Genomic DNA, 24356 nt, shown 5'->3' with positions numbered 1-24356 from the left:
CGCGCCAGGCAGGAGTCCAAATGGAAATAGATTCTTATCGCCGTTGCCTGGCTCGACTTTTCCTCGCTCATCCCATCTACTTTAGCGGCCAGGCGCTGCGACATTACTGTCACTGTGTCGTGCCATACACGAGAGGCTCGCACAAACACACACATGCCTCATTGTCACACTGCGGTTAGCTGTCAGTCAACAGACAGCTGTCGCCCCCCTCCCCACAACTGAGTCTGAGACTGTGCAGTCGTCCTCTCTTTGGATCTCCGCTGTGCTCTCTCGGATGTGGGCCATAACAATCTTGTGGATCTTAGTAGAGCTGCTGAATATGTTTGGAACGCGGTGTGAAAAGTAGCCATTGAACATTTTAACAAATCAGACACCTCCACACTTTCCAGTCCCAACACGACCAGCTGTGCTTTTTAGCGCTTGTCGAGAAAGGCTACATTTGTAAGGAAATTGAAATTAGCTTTAAATTAGTATGTTAATACACTACTCCCCATGACGTTTGCTCTCTAGAAAATCACATGCTATAACTGTATGCATGTATCTCATTAGAAAATGCTAATTCACATCTGGTTCAGGTGTTGTTCAGGTAGCTTTCAAAGATTGCCAAGTTCTCACCACTTTGCACCTCGATATTTATGTCATTACAGAAATATAGTATATGAAAAAAAGTGATTCTACATTTCCGGACTTTCTGCTCCAAAGGTTGCTGCAGTCAGGAAATCAAGGTGTAATACGAGTATTAAGCGTATTTTACCTCTCAAATTATTTTTCAACGACACCCTGATCTCATTTAGCTTTGTCCAATAGCCACCCACCGAACTGAGTAAGAGGTTTGAGAGGATGAAAGGGGATTTTGTGTTTCCCTATATGTTGGTGTGTGTTCTCCATCATCTATATGTTTATTAATGTTTATATAATTGGCTAAAGATGCAGCTCTGTTCCTCCAGTTGATTCGATTAGTTAAGCTAAGCACCAACCCTCCAGGGCCCGCTGCCTCTTCTCTGTGAGATTACCAGAGCACAGCCACAGTTTGAATATGAATACAACATGAATATGGATGTGCTAACGACTATTTGTGTTCGAGTCTTTAAAACGTGCACAAGTGCGGAACTTGCTGCATAATTGCCTCCAGGAAACGTACGGTTGGGCGTCTCGAGATGGGCCGCTTGCGTATTCTCCGACGCTTTGAAGCCTTATCTGTGCCACGGCGGGGTCACCGAGTCTTTCTCTGTTTGTGTTCGACAACATATCAGCAAAAACGTACATGCGAAAGAAAGACGGGTTATTCAAACACTTGACACATTGCGAATGCCGCGAGATAAATATTCTCAGGGATGTTCAATCATGCGTGAGAAGCGGGAACACTGGATTTGTTCAACAGTAACCTTTGCTTGGATAACACTGCAGTGTCAAGTCGTGGTTAGTTGAGCCCCAAAAGTGCATTTTTTACCAAGACGTGAAGTGCGAGTAAGTCAGCAGGTGCCATAATATGAATTCCCTGGCTTGTATTGTAAAAGTAGTTTTGGAATTGCTTTTATTTTTTCAGATTTTATTTTTATTTTTTACTATACCACAAGAAGACACATCTGACTCCAGAAGAGACTGAGAGCGGCAAGAAAATATATGAATCGCCAACGTCCAGAGTAAGACATAATAGGGTAGCGTAAGCATGAGTGTTTATTTTTTTCCTTTATAATCACGTCCTCAAATCTCAACCAATGAGGAGCCAGCTGTGATATGGTATCCATGCGACACACAAAACATCAATAGCAAAAGGAGAAACTGAAGAAAAGGTCAAACGTGATTTCACAGAGTTACTGGCAAACGAGTTCCCCTTCTACCGTTTCTTTTCAGTTTAGGCCCTTCAGAGCTGCTTGTATTGGTTTATAGATTAGTAAACCAGCTACCTCATTAGCAGTCGAATCTAGTCAAAATCTCATTGTTTGCAGAGGTCGCCTTAGAAAGGCTGATGTAAAAGTGGAAATGATGTAAGGGCTTTGTGTGCAGCTTAGGCTGTTGTCCCCTGCTGCTTGTTCGGTTTTCCCCCCAAAATTAAGCTCTGGACAAATGTACAATTGACACAATTTCCCAGCAGTTAACTCATGATCTCATTTGAAAACAATCTAAATGAGAAGCCGGCTAATGCCGGCACTTACTGAAACAGTGACTTGTTTGGCTTGTTTGACTTTTGTGTTGACGGTAGAAAGAGAGGTGTGTTTTTACAAGTGAGGGTGGAGTGATGATCTGTTTATCCCTCCCAGAATGTCTGGCAGCGCAGATTGGCAATGGCTCATTTGCCTCACCTGCTGTTTTGCTGGATGGCAGCCGGGTGACTGACTGAGCAAAGAACCATTTCTTTCAACTTAGTTTTTCTTTTTTTTTTTCTTTGCTTTTCAGCTACAATTCCATCTGTAGCTTGCTCCTGGTCTGAGCTGAGGGTTGACCTCTTGACCATGTGGCATTCAGACTAACTACTATGACATTGTGATTACCAAGTAGCGCTGACTTTTGCTATTTCTCGTCATCTTTCCACTTAATGGTGCTGTTCTGTGTGCTTTACGCTGCAGGTCCGATTCGTTTCCAGCTGTTGACAGATTAGCCTAGCAGATATCTGCATAACCTCCATGAATATTAGAACAATTTATGGGATCAGAAATGATTTGGTTCTGCCCTTGTCGTCTTCGTTTAAAATGGAGGTGGCAGGCGTGCCAGTTTAGCTTGTATGCTACCTTCCCCTTTATTTAGAGGGGAGGTTTGTAGAACTGGCAGAATGACAAGGCTGTGTACACTGATTAAAACACAGCGGTATGATTTATAAGGTTTATTAACTCACCCAGACACACACACATACGTATGCGCACGAAAACGGTCAGATGGCCGCGACTATAACCAGTTTTGTCCTCCGGGAAGTCTTTAATTGGTCACAGCGTTTTGCCATCTGGGGTTGGTGTGACGTACAGAGGGAGGGATGTAGGGATGCGGGGATCCCGGCAAAGAAATCAAGAAGAGGAAAGGCAGAGCAGCGCAGGGATGAAACCTATTAGGAGTTTAATACCGGCACCCCGTCTGCAGTGGGAATCATGATATGCTTGAGCAATGCTGTTTATAATGTCACAGCGTACCACTGCACATGGAGTACCCGTGCGCATCGGTGCAAGCCTTTGGGTAGATTAGGTAATTGCTGTCGTGGGATTTGTCTAGTTTTTTTTTCTTCTTTTCTGCATGTCAGGGTGAGGTTTTATTTGGATGTTGGCAGTCTTTGGCAAATCCCACGTGTCCCTACAACCTCTGGGACTGCAGGGACGTGGAAGACAAACAGTCAGTGCTGGCTGTCTGATGGAAAAAAGTTGCAGCTGGGAAAGATGGCAGGGAGGAAAAACAGGGCGGGTGATGCTAAACGGAGGGGTATTTTGCGCATGTTTTAGGGACGGGGAATACATTTTTGATGTTATGAAGGATTTTAGTCAACGATAGCTTTGCGCACAGCTCGTCTCAAACACTCAGGAAGATTTGTCTTTCATACTCCCACCTCTCTTCAGACTACCCCTCCTCACGCTTTACCATTTAATCTCTCGCTTATTCTCCATCTTCCCAACACACTCACTCAGCCTCATTTCCTGGCTGGGCCTCAGTTAGAGGTAATGTCATAATTGTTTATATACCTGTGTGCACGCGTGCGTGCATGTTGTGCACGCATCTCGTTAAATCCTACTCTTGTGCCTTTGTATAAACAGAGTCTCATATTTGGGTCTTCTCACCGTGAATCCCTGTCTTATCACAGTACTCAGCCTTATAAATCCACGTCACCATTCAGGCTCTACAATAACAAAAGCCCACCGCTTCATTCTTTGCCCAGCGCACATTTCACTCCTCTCCCACTTTATGCCTTTGTTACACCGCCTGATTGTGCGGTTCAATTAGAAAAGTGGACGTATGCGAGGTTCCAGACATGAAACTGGCTCAAGCTTGTGGGATGACCGAAGAGTGCACCACTTAAAGCCAGGCATATAGCCAAATCTTTGCTTGACTTTTTTTTTTTAAACCTCCTATTAAAGTATATTCTAAAAAATCTGGAATAATTTTCTCACGGACGAAAATCGCTTTACTATGTTCCGCCAATAAATGTTTTGCAGTCTATGAAAAAATTATAAATACTTTTACACATCTTCATTGGCAGCCTCACAAGGCTGCAAAATTTAAAACTGCCATCAGGCAGTATATCTCCATGGGATTACCTGGCACAATACAAAGCCAATGTGGCCGTTGAAGTCTCCATCAAGCGCTTAGTGGGCTTACCATCAGGCCACCTATGGAATCAATCTGTATTACATTAATGAGGAAAACATAAGCCCCTCACATATACGCAAACAACAATTATGCAGTTACGCTATGCTGGATAAACCTGCATGTGCGTAGAAGTTCTCGGGGCTATTACACCGGCTTTGTTAAATACTATGTCAACAAGCACATTGACTAATAATTTCACTTCTTGGTGAAAAAGCCTGCTGATCTACTCCCACCTGATCTGACTTGAAGCATTTAAAAGCTAAAAATAGTGACTGTGCAATGAAGACTGCCAGAAACCTCAAATGTTAGCGCATTTTTATCAAGGATCTAACAACAGACATATTTGAGGTGTCACGTTTCCACCGCTGCTCGGTTCATCTTGACACAATAGGAATTAGAGTGGAGAATCCTGATCTCTTTTCTGCATTTAAATATGAGGCGTGTAGGCGGGATGGTGATAGCTGCATCAGCTACATAAAACGTACAACATCATGGCAACGCAATGAAAATTAACCCACCAAAGAATTTGACAAAAAAGGAATGTGACACTGTAAACAATGGATAACATTGGAGGACATGCGGCATTTTGTCTTCTCATTCTTAGTGTGCCACTGTTTATTTGAAGCGGAAGACAAGCTATATTTGAGAAGAGGCGTTTAGTGTCGGTTCAAATTATTCACATTGTCGCATGCAGGGAAAAGTCTGTCAACAAGTCAAAGGGCTGATTATTTGGCTCCTCATTTTAGATAAAGTGACTGAGCCCTTGACATAGCACTTTTTAGACATGGATGACATCTTTGGAAACTAAAGGTACCTTTCTGGGCATGAAGGTGGACCCTGCGTGAAGCCAATAGGTAAAAAAAATAATCTTACTGATGAGAATCAGAAGGACAGAAGATAAGATGTGATCAGAGGAGTCCAATAAAGAGCACTTGAGTGCTGAAGATGCAAGCTGTGCCCACAGTCAAGTGTTTGATTATTAAATGGAAAATGCTAACCGAGAGATCTGACACATCTTTAATGAATACTGACTTGTAGGCAACCCCAGATGGGAGAAAACAGTTAGTTTTGAGGTTGAGCTAAGACCCTGTAAAGATTTCCGTTCAAGTGGGCTTTAGAACGGCTGTGTACTTGTTAACTCCCCCACCCTACCCCGGAGTCTAACACATTTCCGCAAGAGCAGCAAAAAATGCATCTTGGGATATTTTCCTAGCCAGGCCAATCGATGCATTCTCGATTCAAGATGGCAAGAACAACAATTGGATAATCATTGCGTTCTTGATATAAACTTTCAATTGGAACAGTACTTGATCACAAGAACAGTCCATTTACTATTTCTCTGGGATATTCATTTGACTTTAGACCTGACCCCTTCAAATCCTTCAGTACGGAATATTATGGTATTAGTCATTACCATTTAAAAGCAAACGTTCTCAATTTCAAAGCACTGCGTCAGTCATACATACAACTCAATGGGTTGCTGAATTTTTGGACATGAAAGCCTTGTGTGTGTTCCCCTGCTAGGAGGGGACACGCTAGCCGGTTGTGATGCACCTCTCTCGCTGTATATCTGCAGGTATAATGAGCTGGAATAGCCACAGGAGGTCAAGCTTTGTGTATCCTTCCTATACAGTTGCTACTGTTTTTCCAAGTCTTATGACTCACCCCAAATAAAAAAGAATCAAGGAGTCATTAAACGATTAGTTAGTGAGTGTCCTGGAATTCAATAAAAACTCCTCACGCTGTGTTCTAAGAAAGTCTTTTAAGAGGACACGCTGATAGAGGAAGTAGACAAAGAAATATGTGATAATTGGGTGCAGACAAGCTAGTAGGCGAGGAAAGGAAGGGTACAGGGGACGAGGCGGGGGTGCGCAGACAGACAAAGAAAGCTCCAGTGAGGAGAAAATGGGACAGAGCCTAAAGAGGGATGACTCTTTGGTGACACCAGAAAGAAAGCTAGCGAGACCCCTTTTTATTAAATGAAAAACCTTCCTTTTCCTCATCGACCTCTGAGCTGTTGCACGGGACTCAACCAACCCCCCCTCCCGCTTCAGTGCTGTTCCATTAGTGATAGACCTCCCACCTTCTAACTGAAAATCTCATATCAGCTTCTGTATGATCGCTCATATCCAACCACTTTTTGGGATTTCATCTGGCTTCACATTTGCCAAATATTAGATATGTTCCGAGACCTCATTAATCAGACTTTGCTTCATGCGTACGAGACTTTTAGCTCACAGCGCCTCATCTGTTAAGCAGAGTCGGGAATCCATTTGTTTTCATTTGGGACGTTTGGCTTATAAAACGTCCAAATTGGCCAAGTTTGCATTATGGAATATTTCCTTCCACAGCCCGTGGTCCTTATGGGCAAAGTGTTAATGCATTGTTATTGCAATATTGTAGAAAGAAGCCTTTGATTTCCATAAACTGAGCTGAGAAGTCACTGCTACTTATGGTATAGCATATTTCTCACCCGATTTCCTCTGCTCAAATAATTTCAGCAATGTGAAGCTCTTTATTGCCTCAAAAGAAATCGGCAATGTCAACATTGACTGTTTGAATGGTGTTTGTGCACATCCGTGAGCAAGCTAATAAATCCGCTGTTATGGTTCTCTACACATTCACTGTTGACCCAATTATCTGCAAGGGTTATTAATGGTCTCATTGTTTTTTTTCCCCCTACACTGATTTTTTTTTCACTAAAATCACTGATATGAATTATGAACATTAGAAAGCAATTAACTTATTTGTTTGGGAAAGCTTAAACCACTTTGTTCAAGAACAGCCCGACTTGAATTTACATCTGCGTGACATACTAAGTACGTCATTAAAAATAAAATTAGTGTGAGAAATGTCAACAAATTCCGAAAGGCCTGCTGAGTGAAACCAGCATTGATTTACAATAGAATATAGTGTAACTTCTCCTTTCTGGACCAGTAGTTTTGATGGATGCTGGCATTTTGCCGGAAAGACGCTGGAAAGAGAGCATCATAAATTCACAAGAGAATATCACACGCAGCATTTTGGCAGCAGCGCCCACCAATCATACACGATACATAATATGGCTACACTGGATTGCATTAAAATATTACATGGCCAGCATGGTTTTGAGGCTGTGTCTGATAATTGTGTGACACAAGATTTGAGAAGGACACTTAAAAGCAGTGAAAGCCATGAAGCGATGCGCTTCATCTAGGTTCCACTAAGTTGCTCGGGCTCCTCTGATCATGCTCATGTGTTGTATTATGGATGGAACCCCTGCCGAGGGCCTCGATCGCACACTGCAGCCTCCAACTTTTTGACACGAAAACCCCCTGACCCTACCCATCACCCCCTCCCTTCCCTGCTGCTGATTTCTTGTTTGGCATGGCTCCTTATTAGGTTTACAACTCGTTTGTCAAAGTTGGTGTTTGGTTTGATGACCTGTTGGATTTGCTATTTTGCGAGGAAATATCTTGCCATGAGACTACAAAGAGAATACAATATACCCCATCCATCGCAAGGCTTGCATTCCAGATCATCCTCACAAATCAGCAAATGAGAAAATTGTAATCTAGTAATTTAAGAATAGTTCAGGTCCTCTGAATTTCAACCTCTCTACAATAAAGTCTCTAATTTCTGTCGGTCTCCATGAAAGCAGACTAATTATATTTGTGTTGAACCAAAATAAAACATTTCCAAGTCGCTGTTTTTGCTTTGGAAAATAATGATCAACATTTTGCCTATTTTGCAAAAACATTACAGATCAACCAGTAACTGAATCTTTTAATTTGTTTGTGTGTTTTCTGTGCTGTCAATTTGAAATCATGAATAAATTAATCAATTATTTAAGAAATCGTTAGCTGTAGCCCTAGTCTAAAATATGTGCGAAGGATCAAACGGATGGGTGGTTTGGAACCTATCTTCGCCAAGAAACGGGGTGTTCACTGTAATCCAACATTATTTTCTGCTTGTGTTCGCTCAACGCCTTGAGTTTGACAAATTTTTCTTTGCTCCCATTTAAACCCCAATTATACTATCTCCCCATTGTACCTCCTCATCGGCCAATCGAGCAACTCGACAGCAATCTCAGCGATGGAGAATTTGAAGCACGATGGATAACGAGGATGTCGGTGACAGGTGTAGGAGAGGCCGTTGGCGTATTCATCCCTAATTGTGTTTCATCCTGACCCGATACGCCCGCTTGAGTCAGCGCCATCTTGCCTCGGTGATTTGCGGCGGAGGAACGCTTCCCCCGCGCTCTGTCGTCCTCTCAGCACTTTTATCTGTTTCACCAAGAAATTAACATTAATTGCCCTGCTGGCTTTGCCAAACGGCCGTTTGAGTTGCACCAACGACACTTAACACGCTGCCACGCTACCTAAATCGGTACCTACTTCAGCTGTGTCTGAACATCTGCTACACTCGCCCCCCCCCCGTGAAATGCTTCTCTTGCCAAGATAGACTCATTAGTCATTTGCATTGATGTTTTAAATGAGATAAAACATTTAAACATCTAAACTTGCTTATTACTCCATGTTAAAGGCCACATAAAGTTGGAATACAGAGACGCCAGTCAACTTCGGATTCTGAATTTTCCCCCTGCTGGATAGGCCTATATTTTAAATTGATCCATTAGAGGATCCAACTGTCACCATCATAAAACCTTTCTGAACTTTACAGGCCAAGTAGAAAAAAGCTATTTAATTCCAAGGGTGTAAAACCCATTTTCACCACCGACCCCCATTAATTATGTTTACCCTCCGGGGGTCTTTTCTAACAGTACTCCCAAAATCGGTTGGGCGTGTACCTTGATTTTAAGGTCACAGACTAATTCAGGTACCTTGCTTCTCGGCCCATTCTAGCTTAGATATGCCCCAACCTTTTTTGCGCCATGACCCAGATCATACAAGTACATACTAGAGAGTACTTCAACAGTGGATGTATTGCTATTTAGTTAGTGTCTGAACTGATAATGGAAAGATCATGCGTGACATTCAAATTCTGAGGTTCTACTGTAAAACGTAACTGCTTGCTGTTGCATTCCACAAAAGTCATAGTGGGGAAAAATACATACAGGTACATTATGGTTGCTTGCCACTTTTGTGCGGCACCATATATTTTGCCGGATGTTTGTGCATGGCAGCCACCATGGCCTAATGAGACGCCCACTATGTTGCTTGTTGACATCAATATGTTATGTACACCAATGGAGCGGAAAATACTTTTTAAAAGAATTTTTTTCATGTCAAACTAAAACGAGTACACGTAGCACGGAATATAAAAAAAAAAAGCATTGAACAAAGTGTGAGGAAAGAAGTTTGGATGCATGGAATATACAGGTCACATTGGATAAATCATCTCTTCTCAACCCGTCTCATCTTTGCCAAAGTCTGCTTTTTCACTGTTTTTGTGTCCTCCTCCCCTCCTACTTGCACATCCTCATGCTTGGACTTAAAAGGGCAGCTTGAGCAATGACGAGCGTCGCTCACTTCAGAGGTTTGACGAAGGAGAAGATGGGCTAGGAGGGAAGATTAAAGCCAAAAAAAAAAAATGTAAATGAGGTAGACTGGGAGGGAAGAGTTATGGGGGACTGAAAGCCTCTGTGCTTGTCAAAAAGACAAAATAATAAACATTTTTTATTCTTTGCCTTCACTCACCAAACCAAAAATGTGAAGGATGATCAGTCAAATTCAATATTAAAAAAGGAATCCAGGGAGAAAAATACTGAACCTATTCAATACGTTTTTTTTTTTTATGCAGTTAGACCTTAGAAGGCAAGGAACCACATTTAGCAAAAAAACAAAAAGCACCGCATAACTCACTATAAGGCAGTCGAAAAGCCATATGAGTTCACCCAGCCAATCGGTAAAAAATACTAGTATTATACCATTTTAATATGCAATTTATTTAGTGGGCCACGCCTTAGCTTGTTGTCGACTCTAAATCATTTATGGGAGTGACTGAGTGCATGAATGGACTGTCTAGCTATAACAACTGGCGACCAGTCCAGGGTCAATACCACCTATCACCCAGTCAGCTGAGGTAGCCACCCGTCCGCTAAGGAGGACAAGCACAGATCAGAGAAAACAAAAAAATAAAGATTTTCATATAACGATGATGAATAATGTAGGATTTTTTTTTTTTTTTTACTTTATAATGACATCATCAATGTTTTGATTGAAGCCATTTAATGGATTCATTCTTGAATAATACCTACCTAGAATAATTTTAAAAAAAATCCAGATTGCTACATAAAATAAACTGTTGCCAGAATAAATGAACGCATTAGACAAATAAAAAAAAAAAACGTCTTTTAAGAGTTATTTCAAGGAGACATTTACAAGACAAGGAAATCACGTTTGGCTTAGTTTTAAGTGAAAGGAGACACCGCCATTAGAACAATGTAATTTCTCGATACAAAAAAGGGAATTATACTGGAAACGTAATGAGTATTTTGTTTTCAGTGTGGATTGATCCTCAAGCGCCACATTTGCCCCAACAATCATGCTTCAGGTTGACATGCACTATTTATGACATATACCTTGACCGCAAAAGTTGAGGTAGTTTAAGTCACTCCTATGTTTTCTCAAGTGACAGGATAATGTGTGTGTTTGTGCCCAGAAATGCCATTTCATTCTGTTCCTAATCCGCTCCCAGATTGAGGTCAGTGGGGCCACTACAAAATCTCCACAACCTCAGAAATGTTGAGATTGGGTGACGCTCACTGATTGGTCTGCTACCCCTGACTGATCTGTCTCTAAATCTGATTGGTCCCCTGGACTGAGGACTTGTCCCAATGTTAAATGTCTCCAAAAGAATTGAGGCCATGAGCCGTAAAGCATCAACTCACTGAATTCTTTCAGTCTAACCGGGACTTATAGAGGGGTTCACAAAAGATATTGGAAGGATGCAAGGGGCACAAGGTTATCCCAGTGACGCTTGAGCTGTTCTCAGAGGCCCCAAGCATCATGTGGGAGGGTTGCTATGGCGATGGTAGGTTGTAGTGTAGGTGTGTTGTTGTGGTAACAGTCTCGTGCGGCTGCCGCTCAGGCTCTGATCGCGAGGCATTCAGGCTCTCCATGCGTGTAACAGCAATTGACAATTTAAGTAGAACCGCTGTACTCACGCAGTAATAAATGTTTTAGAACATCCTTGGAAACTACAATGGCTCTCTGTTATCTGTGTAGACCACTGCCAAGGCCTATGAAATCATTGTCAATGATTTATAGAAATATCAAATGATAGGACAAAAGGATAAACTGTTTTTTTCCCCAAATGTAACACTTTCTGTTGATCAAGTTACTTTCATTGTATTATTTTTAATAGACATTTTCCTGTTAGTATTCAAACAAAATACTAACAAAATCGTTGAAATATAGTTAGCCAAATCTTTCCTTTAAATGCCACTGTTTGATATTTTTTTTGTTTCTTTTCTCATTTTGCATCGATCCAATAAATCAAAAGTTACCATTATATTCTAATCTGTCCTAATCTGGCTAACTAACCCCCGCGCACCCCCCCAAAAAAGTGATTAAAAACATAATCCTATCTCACTCACTTATTTTAGGATTTTTGGTACCCTTTATTGCTCGGGGTCCCTAATTTGGAAGACACTAATTTGCGGGACAACAACAGGATTAAATCATGTCAATACGGTTCCAGTGAAATCCGCTTGCCCAGCGGTAAGACCCATTAAGAGAGTGAGGTTGCCCAGCCAGAAAGCATTATAAACAGAGCCTCTCACTATAAACACAGGCAACGGCCTACTTACGGTCCCATATTAGTAATTGTATCATACAAACAACAAAGGCATATATCAGCAGAAAAGCTTTATTGCACCCATGCCTAATATTGCCATAATAACTCACTTGAGGTGAGCGAGAAATGAATGCGAAGATTGTACCGAGTCAAAGAAGTGCAGCAAATTGCTCCTTCACGTGCGGGTATACAGTAGCAGCAGAATGTAGCACCTCATTAGAGGCCTGCTGACTTTGACCCTCCCTTATTGGCCACTTTGTTTTCCTGTGACGTCTATTTTAGCAGCATTTCTCACTTGAGCTAACCACAATATTTTCTTCGCCCACCCCCCCTCTTGTCGATCTTCTTCTCTGTGATCTGTCTGACTTTGGCCTAGTTTTGCTTTGCGTTTTCTGGCGGGCCCTGCTATCACAGTAGCTCCTGTTATTACACGCAATCAACATGAGCCCAGTTATATGTATTAATGGTTGTGCTCTTGCATCGATCCGTCTTGAAATATTTTGAAAAATAGTATTGCGGGTGTCTTTTTAAGTGTGGAATATAATATCTTCACATGGCTGCCTCTGCTCAAGTAAACACTAATACATATGACGCAATTAATCACTAAATGCATCGAAAAGACAAAACTGTTTGAATTCATGAAGTGACCAAACATGGAGAAATCCAATACCTCATACAGTATGTCGTCAATATGTCATATAATCAATTGAAAAGTCAAATTTCCATAGTACAGAAAAAGGCTGCCAAAATAGATTACATATGTATATTTTATTAGTGTTCAGCTTAATGGACTATAACGTACATCTATCATAAAATGCTAAACGACTGACAAGGTTGACAGCCATGTAAATTACTCGCCCCTCACTAGAGAAAGTGCATTAGAATGCCGCTCAGCGTTCTGAGTTGTTTAAAATAAAGTATTTGACATATACCGTCTACTTTCAGCAGTTTAGAAAATAAACAATCTAGGCACCCCGATTCAATTTGAGTTTTTGGCGCTTCAGCCGAGCAGCTCGTCCACAGAATTGGTGTGTGGTTGCCATGCCAATAACAAAAAGACAATTTCACATTATTCCATGCCAACGAAGCATCACGGTGATGTGGATGCGTTTATTTTAAGCACAAATTACAGGGTACTGTATCTTGAGCTCTAGTGAGATCCACCACACGCATCATTTGCTCAATTAACTTGATGTCACGCTGTCTTAACATAATGTGCATTGAGAATATTCCAAGGCACCGTGCCTGCATACAATATGTGCATAACATAGGAAGACATTTCACCTCACGATTGTGAAGCATTCGATTAAAATATTCACTCCTTCAGCATACACAGATTTTTCTTTCCCCCATGACCTTCTACTGTATGCGTATTTGTATATTCATGCAATTCTCTGGTGGGCTGTGTTGCGGTGATGTGTCAGCACACTATAGCATGTTGAACATACGGAAGGATACTGGTGATGCTCATGTCAGAGAGAGAAAAGTATTTTTCTTCCTCCTCTTGCTTGCAAATCAGATTAGGAGGCACTTTTAGCTTGTATCTATATGTCTATTTATTTTCACTACGAAGAGACATAAACCCAAATTGTCTGCTCTAGTCAAGGCGGTCCTGCACGTTTAACAGCAACCTGCTGTTTCTTTATGGACTGAGACAGAACACTTAAAATAATGGATCATTCTAACCCGAAATGGCCTCTACAGCACATTTATTTTGACGTTAAACACTTCCTACCTGTGCATTCCCCATAAATGGATTTGCACATTGTATATGCTGTAACCCTTTGTTGCGCCAGGAACCTGCTCAATAGAAAACGGGAACACAGAAAAAAAACAAAGTCAAAGAAAAATATTTCTATTGGGATGCAGCAAGTCATATAGAAAATAATCAATAGATGGCTAATGGATAGCATTGCAGTGTTTTCTTTGATTTTTACTCCACTGACTCTCTATTCCATCACTGAGCCAGATTCCTAATTGTCAGCTCATTCATTAGATGCATTCTGTTCATCTTATCCATATGACATTTTCCCCACCTCTGATTGAGATTTTCATTTTCTTCTTGCAGTTATTGCTGACTCACTGACAGTATCAGCTCCAGCCCAGACTCTGTCCAAAGTGGAAGGAGATACCCTCCAACTGACCTGTGAAGTTTCCCGGACCACGATGCAACACACTCACTTGTCAGTGGGCTGGTACCTGAAAGCGCCCGATGATGCATCGGCCCCGCCTCAGGAGCTGCTCACCCTGTCGAAGGACTTTGTTCTGCGGTCCGGGGGTCCGTACCGACAGAGGATGGCGGCGGGGGACCTCAGACTAGACAAAACCAGCGCCACATCCTACCGACTAACCATCCACAAGCTGCAGCCGGTGGATCAAGGCCTGCTCTACTGCCAAGCTGCCGAGTGGATTCAGGACGCAGACGGCAGCTGGTTTGCGATGACCCGCAAACAGAGCGACAAGACCCCACTCCGAATTCAGCCCACCGGTGAGTGAAGTCAGGGATTCAGATTGCATTTCAAAGTGAGCAGATGTACATCGCACATGTGGGCCGGCTTCCTCTGATTGCTGATCAGCCTCTGTCACTAAGCTCATTAACTCACTAAAAAGGGCTTATTCAACCTCCACAGACCTCCCACTGATGCATTTGTGTCGCTTTGGCGAACAACATTAAAAGCAGAGTCGGTGATAATGTGAAGAGCTTTAAATGGTGCAAGTGAGCGTAACAGGTGTCTACAGTGTGGACAGTCTCCTCTTTGACAAACGATTAGAACAGTCGATATACGACACCAATTACTACTTTCCTTTTTGCCATGACTTGTATCATGGTTGTATCTTGTCATGATCTACGCATTACAAAAAGGCCAGAAAATTTGTTGTCGATTAATCGATTAATTTTCACACCTTTACTTTCACTCTTTTGTGGCTTTGCGGTCGGGAAACCATTGCAAAATTTTGCCAGTTATGGTTTTTCCTGAGTACATTAGTGCAAGCAATTGTGCTATCGGCAACTCAGATCGTTCGGTCGGTTGATTGTCTAATGGAGATGACAAAGTGGGGGAGGAGGATGATGAGGCAGAAAGGAGGCAGGACATCGGGTCAAGTAACACCATAGCGTGGCTGTCGGAGGACGACGCCTCATGATAATTATCTCATAAGTAGTCAACCCCCGGGCTTGATGGATCAGACACAAAGACAGCTTTATAGCTCGTCACCGCACCTCCCACCCAACTCGACCTCCTCACCCTATCACTCGAGCTGTGCCGTCACCCACTCGGAAGAAGTCCTTCTTTGTGCGTCTACTGGAAAGGGCCTCATGTCTGGCTGGTAAACAGCGACCACATTAACGCCTTTATCCGAGCACAACGGCTACAAGCGAATCTCTTCAAATTAAACTCATTTTTTGGTAGCCTTTCCCAAAAAAGTCTTACATGCGCTCCGGAGCTGTACACGTCGATGGCGCCCCAGATAGCGTCGGCTGGTGGGAAGAGAGATGTGAAACACGCTTGTCAGACGACTCCCTACTTCTTCACGGAGGAGACAAAAGGCACAAAGAGTTTCCCTCTCTGAACCTTTTGTCACTCTCCGTCTTCCCTGTAATCTATAATAGATGGAGGTGTTGTTGCATGACGACAAACACAGCGGAGGTGTGCTTATGTTAGCGCGCAAACTTGATGCGTGTGATTTTTAGATGGCTTTGTGTTTCCTTACTGCCAGGCGAGGATGAAGCTTGCATAAGTTTTTGGGGCGAATTCGTCAAGTTGTGCATATTTGACAGCGAGAGGAGGAGGATGTTGTAGGAGCTAGGGCACAGCACCTCCATTAAGCTCCCCATCATAAAAGATGGAGTGGAAGACAGCCCCATCACTAACTAATCAGCCACAGCCAGCATCAAAGAAGTGAGCCTTGGACGGAATCTTGTTTTAACTCCCTGTTTTTAAAAAACTTTTCTTTTTACCCCCTCTATTATTTTTTTAAAATCAACTTTCTCTCTTAAGACTTTTCAACTTTTTTTTTTATTTATTTTCGATTTCCTCCCTCACAGTTGAGAGGTTATGGGTCCAAATCTCAATAACAACAAAAAAAAAAAATCCCCCAAAAAAATTCTTTTTTTTTTTTCCCCCCTTGTCCATTGCCTCCACAACTGAACACATTTAAGCGCAAAAAAAAAACATTTGCTTTTTTTCACCCGGTTATAAACTTAACATTTTGCATCACATTTTTTTCACAAATTTCTCAAGGTTTCTCATTTTTCCCCTTGTAGGGGTTTTTTGAGTTTTTCCTTGCCCTTTTGGGAGCCTAAGATCAGGGGATGCTTTGAGAATTATTGTCAATTGATTGTCTATGTGAAGCCCTTTGAGACTGCTTGTGATTTAGGGCTATACAAATAAACTTGACTTGACACCTTATTTTCAAATGCAGTATGCACAACATGAGAGGAATGAATTAGATTCCCTCACATTTGAAGCCTTGGACCAAACAATATGGGATTTGAACTGTCACTTCTATTAGATTTTATTAATGACATGACTCCAAACTTGATTGTCCTCATCAGGAAGGCAGAGCACAAAGTGCCAAGATGAATAGTGAGCTGTCATCATTTCTTAGTTGTCGTATCAGTATACATCACCCCCCTCTTGATTAGTATCTACACAAAAAGATTTGGGTCCGATGAGATGGGCCCTGACATCTTAATATGTGCGGGCGATTATTGTTATTTATTTGCGGTGAACAATCAATCTGCAAGCGGCATGTGAGATCATGGCTGCTTATGCTGCAGCACATCACACATTGAATTTATTATACCACACACTGTGATGCAAGGCGACAAAAAAAAACATAACAGGAGAACAATGTTTGGTTTCTTACATTTGTATTTTATGTTACGATTATGACGGTCGTGTGCTACACTGCCCACCGTATTTGTTATAGCTTGTTCGATAGAGATGTTGATATATTGATCTTCGAGAATTATTTTAAGACCATTGATAAACAGTCAATAATGAGAAGAAGCATATTTTGCCTTGATTTGAGATTGTTTGAAGAGTTTTTACAGAGTAACCCACGCTTACGCTGCAATAGTTATAATTATACAAAAAAATGTGAAAATAATTCTAGTCCATAATTTAAAAACAAATGAAAAACACTTCCTTGCTTTTGGCAAGATTTTAGTCACTGTGCCAACTCACTAGCTCCTTCATAAACTTGAATCATTTTTCATGAACAGACTACCCCTGACCCTTTCAATTCTTTCTTTCTTTTCCAGTATCAAGGAAACACAGTCAAATGCATATCCCTCGCACACCAATGCAGCGAAAGCACATTAATTAAGAAGGACTCAAGAGTCCACCCCTGAGAGCCTTGTCGGTATCCCAAACAAGTCCTCATCGCCTCTAGCTGAAGGCTAGATATTGACAAACACTGGAAGACTGTGCCTAGTCACAGTTTTAGGTGCAGAGGCTGAATACTAAAATGAGGAAGCGAGAATATTAAAGGGATTCTTGGGGCACTGAAATGGTGTCAGTTGCAACCACAGAGAAGACGCCAAGAGAATAGGAAAGAGGAAAGGTTGAGGTCACGCCATGCGGATAAAATAATAATAATTCTTAAAAAAAACGCTGATTTGTCAGAATGCTCCGCTCGCCCTCCCCTCCTCTTCGCTTTCACCTCGGCAATAAAAAATAAACCTAATTAGAATTCTCGCTTGCAGTGTGACAGGGAGTCAAGCGCTCTCTTCCACCTGCTCACACACAGCAAAGTTGGTGGTGCTTACTCCGCTTCCACTTATTCAAATTACGCTCACTTTCTGTGTGTGTGTGTGTGTGTGTGTGTGTGTGTGTGTGTGTGTGTGTGTGTGTGTGTGTGTGTGTGTGTGTGTGTGTGTGTGTGTGTGTGTGTGTGTGTGTGTGTGCGCGTGTGCGCGTGTGTGCGTGTGCGCGCGCGCGCGCGTGCGCGTGCGTGCGTGCGTGTGGTATTTGCTGTATTAATTTGCTGATGATGAGTGCGGTAGGGCAACGGCTGCTTTTCCTCTCAGCGTTGGCGCTGGCCTCGAGGTGTAATTACGACGACTAACGCACTTCCTGACAAACACTCTGGTGTGGAAATGTTGGAAGCCTTCTCCTCTGTACTTGGCAGGAAGGTTAATAGTGACATGTAGCCAGTCATTATGTACTGCGCATTATGTACTCTATGGATTAGAGTATTGGGACATGCATCACAATCAATTAATCAGTCATGGATAGGACTTCTTGCATGAGTCTACCCTGACAAGACAATTTGTATGGGGAAGAGCATAAAGCAAGGCGTGCTTGCATATGTTTGGTGTAAAATCAATATGGAAAGTGTTTTAATGCTTTGTGCATTGATGAAAAGACTGAACCGATGTGCCATAATGGCAGTGAAGGGAAAATGACGCTTCATGAACCAGTTGTTGTATTCCTTGGCTCCTCTAGATGGAAATGGTGTAAAGTGAGGGTTTTAAGAAATGACAAGTCGGTGGGCTTTCAGCTCTTCGGTGAACAGAGAGTGCCATCTAAGTAAACACAACAACGGGTTCATGAATCATCTTGAAGCTTCATTTGCCCATCATTAGTGCCATTATTATAGTCATGGGATGCAAAAATATGGGCAAAATAAAGTTGAGTATGAGGGAGTATGTCTGGATTAATACTAAAAAGTGGGATTGTGGTTTCTCTTTAGATCGTGACTTCAGCATCCAGGTGAGCACGGAGCGACGGTCCTTCACGGCCGGTGAGCCGCTGGAGCTCCGCTGCACCATTGAGGCGCAGAACGTCCCCGAGCGATTCTTCTCGGTGTCGTGGGTCTTCAGCAGCTCACCGGTGGCCGTGGTGGGCCCCAGTGCCGTGCCCGTCCTGGGCCCCGACTACATGGCCCGCGAAGCCGCCGGCCATATGACTGTGCGCAAGGAAAGCCCCAACGTACACCTGCTCAAGCTGCAGCACCTACGACTCGACGACGCCGGCAAATACATCTGCCGCGTGACGGAGCGGGAAAAGACACCCACGGGAGACTTCATCGACCGAAGCAAGCGGTCCCGCAACGTTCAGATCACAGTGCAGCCGCTCAGTGAGTCATAATCCGGTCACAAGGCCACTGGCTTAGTTGGTCTGTCCTTACTTGTCAATTACACTAAGAATCATGAGCTATTCATAAGAGCAGTTTTAGTGGTATTGAATGTCCCCACCTCTCTCCCTGTGCCTTGACAGATAGCCGCTATTGTTAGCTGTGAGTAAGTAGCGATCAGATAATGCTCCTCTTGTTCCTAATGTATTTTCCCTTTGAGTGGATTACTAAGGAATTGTAATGTAGAATTATGGCGCTTCCCATAAAGAGGGTTGGAGGGGGGGGCAGTATAATGGAAAGCTGCAGAGTCTAGACTTACAGAGGTTGAACTAACAGCCATGAAATAAGACGACAAAGAAGTAAAAAGACGCAAAGAAAGACGCATCAGTGTCTGCCAAGAGGTTCCCCAGGCTGGATGAAGAGCGTCATGTGAGGGTTGGTTGATCACTGTAAATTTACTCTCGAGCGCTTCAAAAAAATATCCATATTCTTCCTCATGCGTCGTAGCGCTGTGATCAATCTGTTTTTGTGGCATCATCTCAGGTATGAAAGTCTTGGAATGAATGTGAAAAAAATAGGATTTCTAGGTTTGAGTGTTATAGAAGATAAGAGGCTAACGCAATCCATATTCATACACTTCTCGCGGCTTTATTAGGAAGGAAGAACAGAGTTTGGCCTGAGGGGAGAAAAAAGGGGAGGGTTGGGGGATCTTCAGTGACATCACTTTAGTTTTTGGGTTAACTGGAGCTTTGTGATGTTTTTGAAGTGATGAGGTTGTGGTGAAAGCAAGCAAGAGAGCCTGGAAGGACTTCTTACCCTCCTCTTCATCTGCCTCTTGTGATCTTCTTAGTTCAGTGAATAAACGACCGCGGGTTCCGAAAGACTAACAGCGCCATCCCCTCCCTACACAAACCCAAAACCGCCACGGACTGCTCTCAAGCCGTCACTCTGATGCGCCTGGGGCCACAAGCGACCCGGCGATATCAACCACTCATTGCCCCTGGGCTCGTGTTCTTTGGAATACTCAAAGTGGAATTCCTCTTGTCTTTTGGATTCAGTCTGGGAAAGCATTTTTAAAAATGGACTCCATCTTATCACTTGCTGACCTTTATTGTATTTTTCTTCCAGAGAGCAACATGACCGTCTTGTTGTCTAGCAACTCATCTGAGGTTCTGGAGGGCAACGTGATGCAGTTGACCTGCTTGGTGCAGTCCACCGCTGGCTTTCTGTCTGTCGTGTGGCAATGGACAGACAAGGAGGGCAACGAACCCGCCCAGAGGTTGGCCTCTCTGGACAGAGACGGCACAGTTCGGCACAGCGACGCCTACAGGGAGCGCTCCACCTATGGCGAGATTCGAGTTGAAAGGTCGAGGGCTGACACCTTCTTACTCTCAGTCTACAACGTCTTGCCAGAGGATGAGGGGCAGTACAGCTGCATTGCAACTGAGTGGTTTCAAAGCGGCGCTGAAGCAGAACTCAGCTGGAAGCAGATTGGAGAGAAGTCAGACACGAAGATGGTCACAGTCAAAACTGTCGGTAAGTTTTTTGTTTTTTTTTCTCAAAATCTTTCCAAGAACATTCACTGTCTGAGAGAGCATATACTCAACCCGTGGAATTGGAGACCGACAAAATGTGGCATCACAACAGAAAGACGAATCAGTCATTATTTGTTTACAGATAAAATCAGCATCCATCAATCATATTCTGAGCTAGAACAGAGATTGTCAGCCGCAGGGTTTAAAGATTTATGGACACGCTCCAAAATCTTGGAGAAAGTCTTCCCAAAAAAGTACAAGCTGTTCCACCTGCACATTTTCATCCACTGTAGGTGTAATGGTCACGTGTCCCATTACTTATGTCCGTGGCGACTCGAAGAATACCCCCATGGTTTATTCATGTTCTGCCTGGGGGTAAAGAACTATTAGGATACATTCTCACACCACCTGCCACACGTCAAGTGCTGCGTGCTGTGGTGACAATCATTATGCACACACTCACGAGCGCACGCACACACACACATACATAGATTAGTTGGATTTATTAGAATGGAAATTCAGCAGCGATGTGTTTCACAGTGTATGGGTCTGCCCTCAGTCAGTGCAGAGTTAAGCAGAACATTCTGAGTACAGGCTGAGAAAACCACTGGAGCGGAGCAATGAGGAGCTGGCAGGTCAAGAGCAGGGGGGTTCTCACACACACACACACACACACACACACACACACACACACACACACACACACACACACACACACACGCGGATTATCTTGCAACAAAGAGGAGATGTCCGTTTTTAAGTGGCTATTTGTTAGTTTCAGGCAGACACATTAGGTTGAGAAACAAGAGGCGTGTTATGTAGATTGGAGCAAACAAGTCCAGAGGTTCTTGTCTCTCCCCGCTCTTCTCTTCTCTTCTGTGTAGATGAATATTGTGTGCTTTTTTGCGGCCGTCATTTTGAGTTGAACTTTATCTTCTATTTATTTTGGTGTGTGGGTATCTCATTTTTTCTTCCCAAAAAGTATAATAGGACTCAAATCCCTTTTGTATAGACATGTTATTTTCTTTCCTATTTTGTGATAAGGCTTGCTGGTTTTGTCTAAAAAAAAAAAAATGAGAAAAGAAATAATTTCCTCTGGTGGCCTACTGGGCACAAGATGGGTTCTACTGTGACCTGCCCTCTGAATCGATAGGCAGCCTAATGCTCCATATATTATATACGGTCACTGTAACCTAATTGAATTCATAGCCTCCTAATGGACTCCCGCTGCCTGCTAACAAAATCCTGGAGGGCATCCTAGAAAGACATCCACTGGGAAACTTATTCTTTTCATTTGTTTGCCACAGCCAAGAGTAGGCACCATGGCATAGTAGTTCGTTTTCTGGCTGATTAGTTTCAAATGTAAGATTTTTTTTTTCAATAGAAATAACCGGACTTGGGTTACATGTTTAATTAAGTTTTTCTATTAAGCTATTACAAATATACAGTTCGGTACATATCCTTCTCAATGTATCGTATTGCTTAGGCTTACTGTGGCTTGTACAGTAGTTGTTACGTTCTAATGTTACATGCAAAAAAACCACCCATTAGAAATTTGCTGACATCAATCGACAAGCAGTTCAGGGCAATTGATTCAAAGTCCAGCTACCTCAAAGAAGAAACTTGTTGAAATTGTTTTTGATTGGAATTGACAACAAAATTCATCAAAATAAACAAAAACAAAATACATATACTAGCCACCTTATTATGCTGTGAAATTGTTCCCTTTGCGTGAAAATAGCAGTGCAGGTTTTTATATATATATATATATATATATATATATATATATATATATATATATATATATATATATATATATATATATATTGTCAGTGAGAAAATGAAGATTTTACCGCAGCTTCTACCGCAGTGGTTAAGTGAACCGAACTGTGGAATACCATTGATTACACTCACTCCTCAGAAGGACATGTCAGAAAAACAAGAGGAGGGAGAAATCATAGCCCAAATAAATCGTCCTATTTCCTCAAATTTTTGTTTTGTTGTTTGCTTTCTGCTTCATATTTGACACAAACATCGCTACAGATCATTTCAGGATCTTTATCTTATGCCTCCCTAAGGTGTATTTTGACCACAATGTATGATGATACAACATTTTTACCTAATGAGGACACTTTCCACTTGGCGGCGAGATGGGCGGAGATTGAACACGGGTGCTTAAAAACAATCTCTCCCTTGTGTTTTCTTTGTATCGCTGTTAATTTTGAGGCACGCTCTTGCCGTTGAACGAGGCGCTCGCGCAGATGCTGACACACGTGCCGAAATGAGCAATGTCTTATCGCAGTTTTTGTACGTTCTGCACTTATCACAACGCAAGAGAACATGTTGATGGTGGATGAATTAGCGCTGTGGTTTGCATTGATTTTCTCCTGGTGGATATGTATGTTCATGTCTGCGTCTTATTTTGCAATGCTACTTTACTATATTTCTAATTTCTCATGTACCTGTGGCTAAAAAAGTGAAGTGTGGAGAGTCTCTGTTGAACAAATGAGTCTCTGTTGCAGAAATGCATGGGATGTAATATGTAATTTTTTACGTTGTTTTTAATCATCATGTCTTCTCTTCTCTCGCCACTAGAGTCCTCCTTCATGGTCTCTGCCTCATCACGGACACCATCTGTGACCTACGGGGACTCCTTTGACCTCCTGTGCTTGGTCAAGCCTCGTCACAACCCTCGCGTCCCCACCTCGGTCACCTGGCGCTTCATGCCGACTGGCACGGAGGCCTCCGACGAGGACGAGGGCGAATTCAAGGACCTGGTGACTTTCACCCGCGAAGGCACGCTGCAGTGGGGGGAACAGTTGCTCGGTTTGGGCACCCGCACCACCGTGGATCGTTCGCACTCCAACACCAACTTCCGGCTGTCTGTGACGCGGGCGGGGCGTCGCGAGGAGGGCAAGTACCAGTGCACCGCCGTTCTGTGGAGGAAAAACTACGACAACAGCTGGAGCCGAGTGGCCAACCGCACATCCAACCTGCTCGGAATCAGCGTCCTCCAACCAGGTAAAATGCTGCAGACATTCTTGTCACCCTGATTGGCAGACAGATCAACACACACACACACTGAGAGGATGAGCTGAGAGGGTGTCCGCTTTCTAATTGCTCTTGGTCTCCAGTTTAGCAACTAATTGGAGCGTGTGTGTGCAGACGTGGGCATTTTCTGCACGCGTCGGGGCGCGGTCTCCTAATGGAGCTCGGCGAATGGATGGCTAAAGATCCCACAGGAAGAAAGAACAGAGTGGAAAGAAGGCAGGAAGACGGGAAGCAAAGACCCGAGACAGTCGGGTCAGAGTAGGAAAGTGTGATAAAGAGAGCGAGCCTTCTCTCCTTGAACTTGTTTTTTCTCAGCGGAGGCATTAAACTGTCCATGCTACCTGTACTGGGCCTCTGTGCCACAAACGAACACTCACAGACACACACTCCCAATTAGTGGCTAAAGTCCAACAACAAATTGTCACACTGATACACACTGGCCCAATTAAACACAGTCTTGTATGGCTCAACAGCGCAATACATAATTCATAATGCAGGTAAGGAAAAAGGCCCTGTGGTACCCAAAGAACCAATTTGAAGCAAATATGATTGAGTCGTGTGGTTGGCCGTTAGGTATTATGATCAGCAATCATCTGAAAGGCAAATTGCTGGCACAGAATGCATTGCGTTCTCGCCAGAAATATGAATGAAATTGCACAA

At 42.9% G+C, this 24356-nt stretch overlaps 1 protein-coding gene across 5 annotated transcripts in view; it reads left to right on the top strand.

Moving 5' to 3' along the window:
• The window catches only part of igsf3 (immunoglobulin superfamily, member 3), a 65587-nt gene that overhangs the window by 23574 nt on the left and 17657 nt on the right, over positions 1-24356 (top strand). For all 5 annotated transcript variants that reach the window (XM_085920767.1, XM_085920768.1, XM_085920766.1 and 2 more), the window contains 4 exons: positions 14096-14515; positions 18727-19113; positions 20239-20646; positions 23241-23666. In XM_085920767.1, coding sequence (XP_085776893.1) covers positions 14096-14515; positions 18727-19113; positions 20239-20646; positions 23241-23666 — 1641 coding nt within the window. The remainder of the gene's footprint in view (positions 1-14095; positions 14516-18726; positions 19114-20238; positions 20647-23240; positions 23667-24356) is intronic.

This window comes from Syngnathus leptorhynchus, chromosome 9 (assembly GCF_054491065.1).
Source record: "Syngnathus leptorhynchus isolate UIUO chromosome 9, UIUO_Slep, whole genome shotgun sequence".
Taxonomy (NCBI): domain Eukaryota; kingdom Metazoa; phylum Chordata; class Actinopteri; order Syngnathiformes; family Syngnathidae; genus Syngnathus; species Syngnathus leptorhynchus.
Note: the sequence above shows the minus strand (reverse complement) of the source record. Positions and strands in the feature narration are given on the sequence as shown.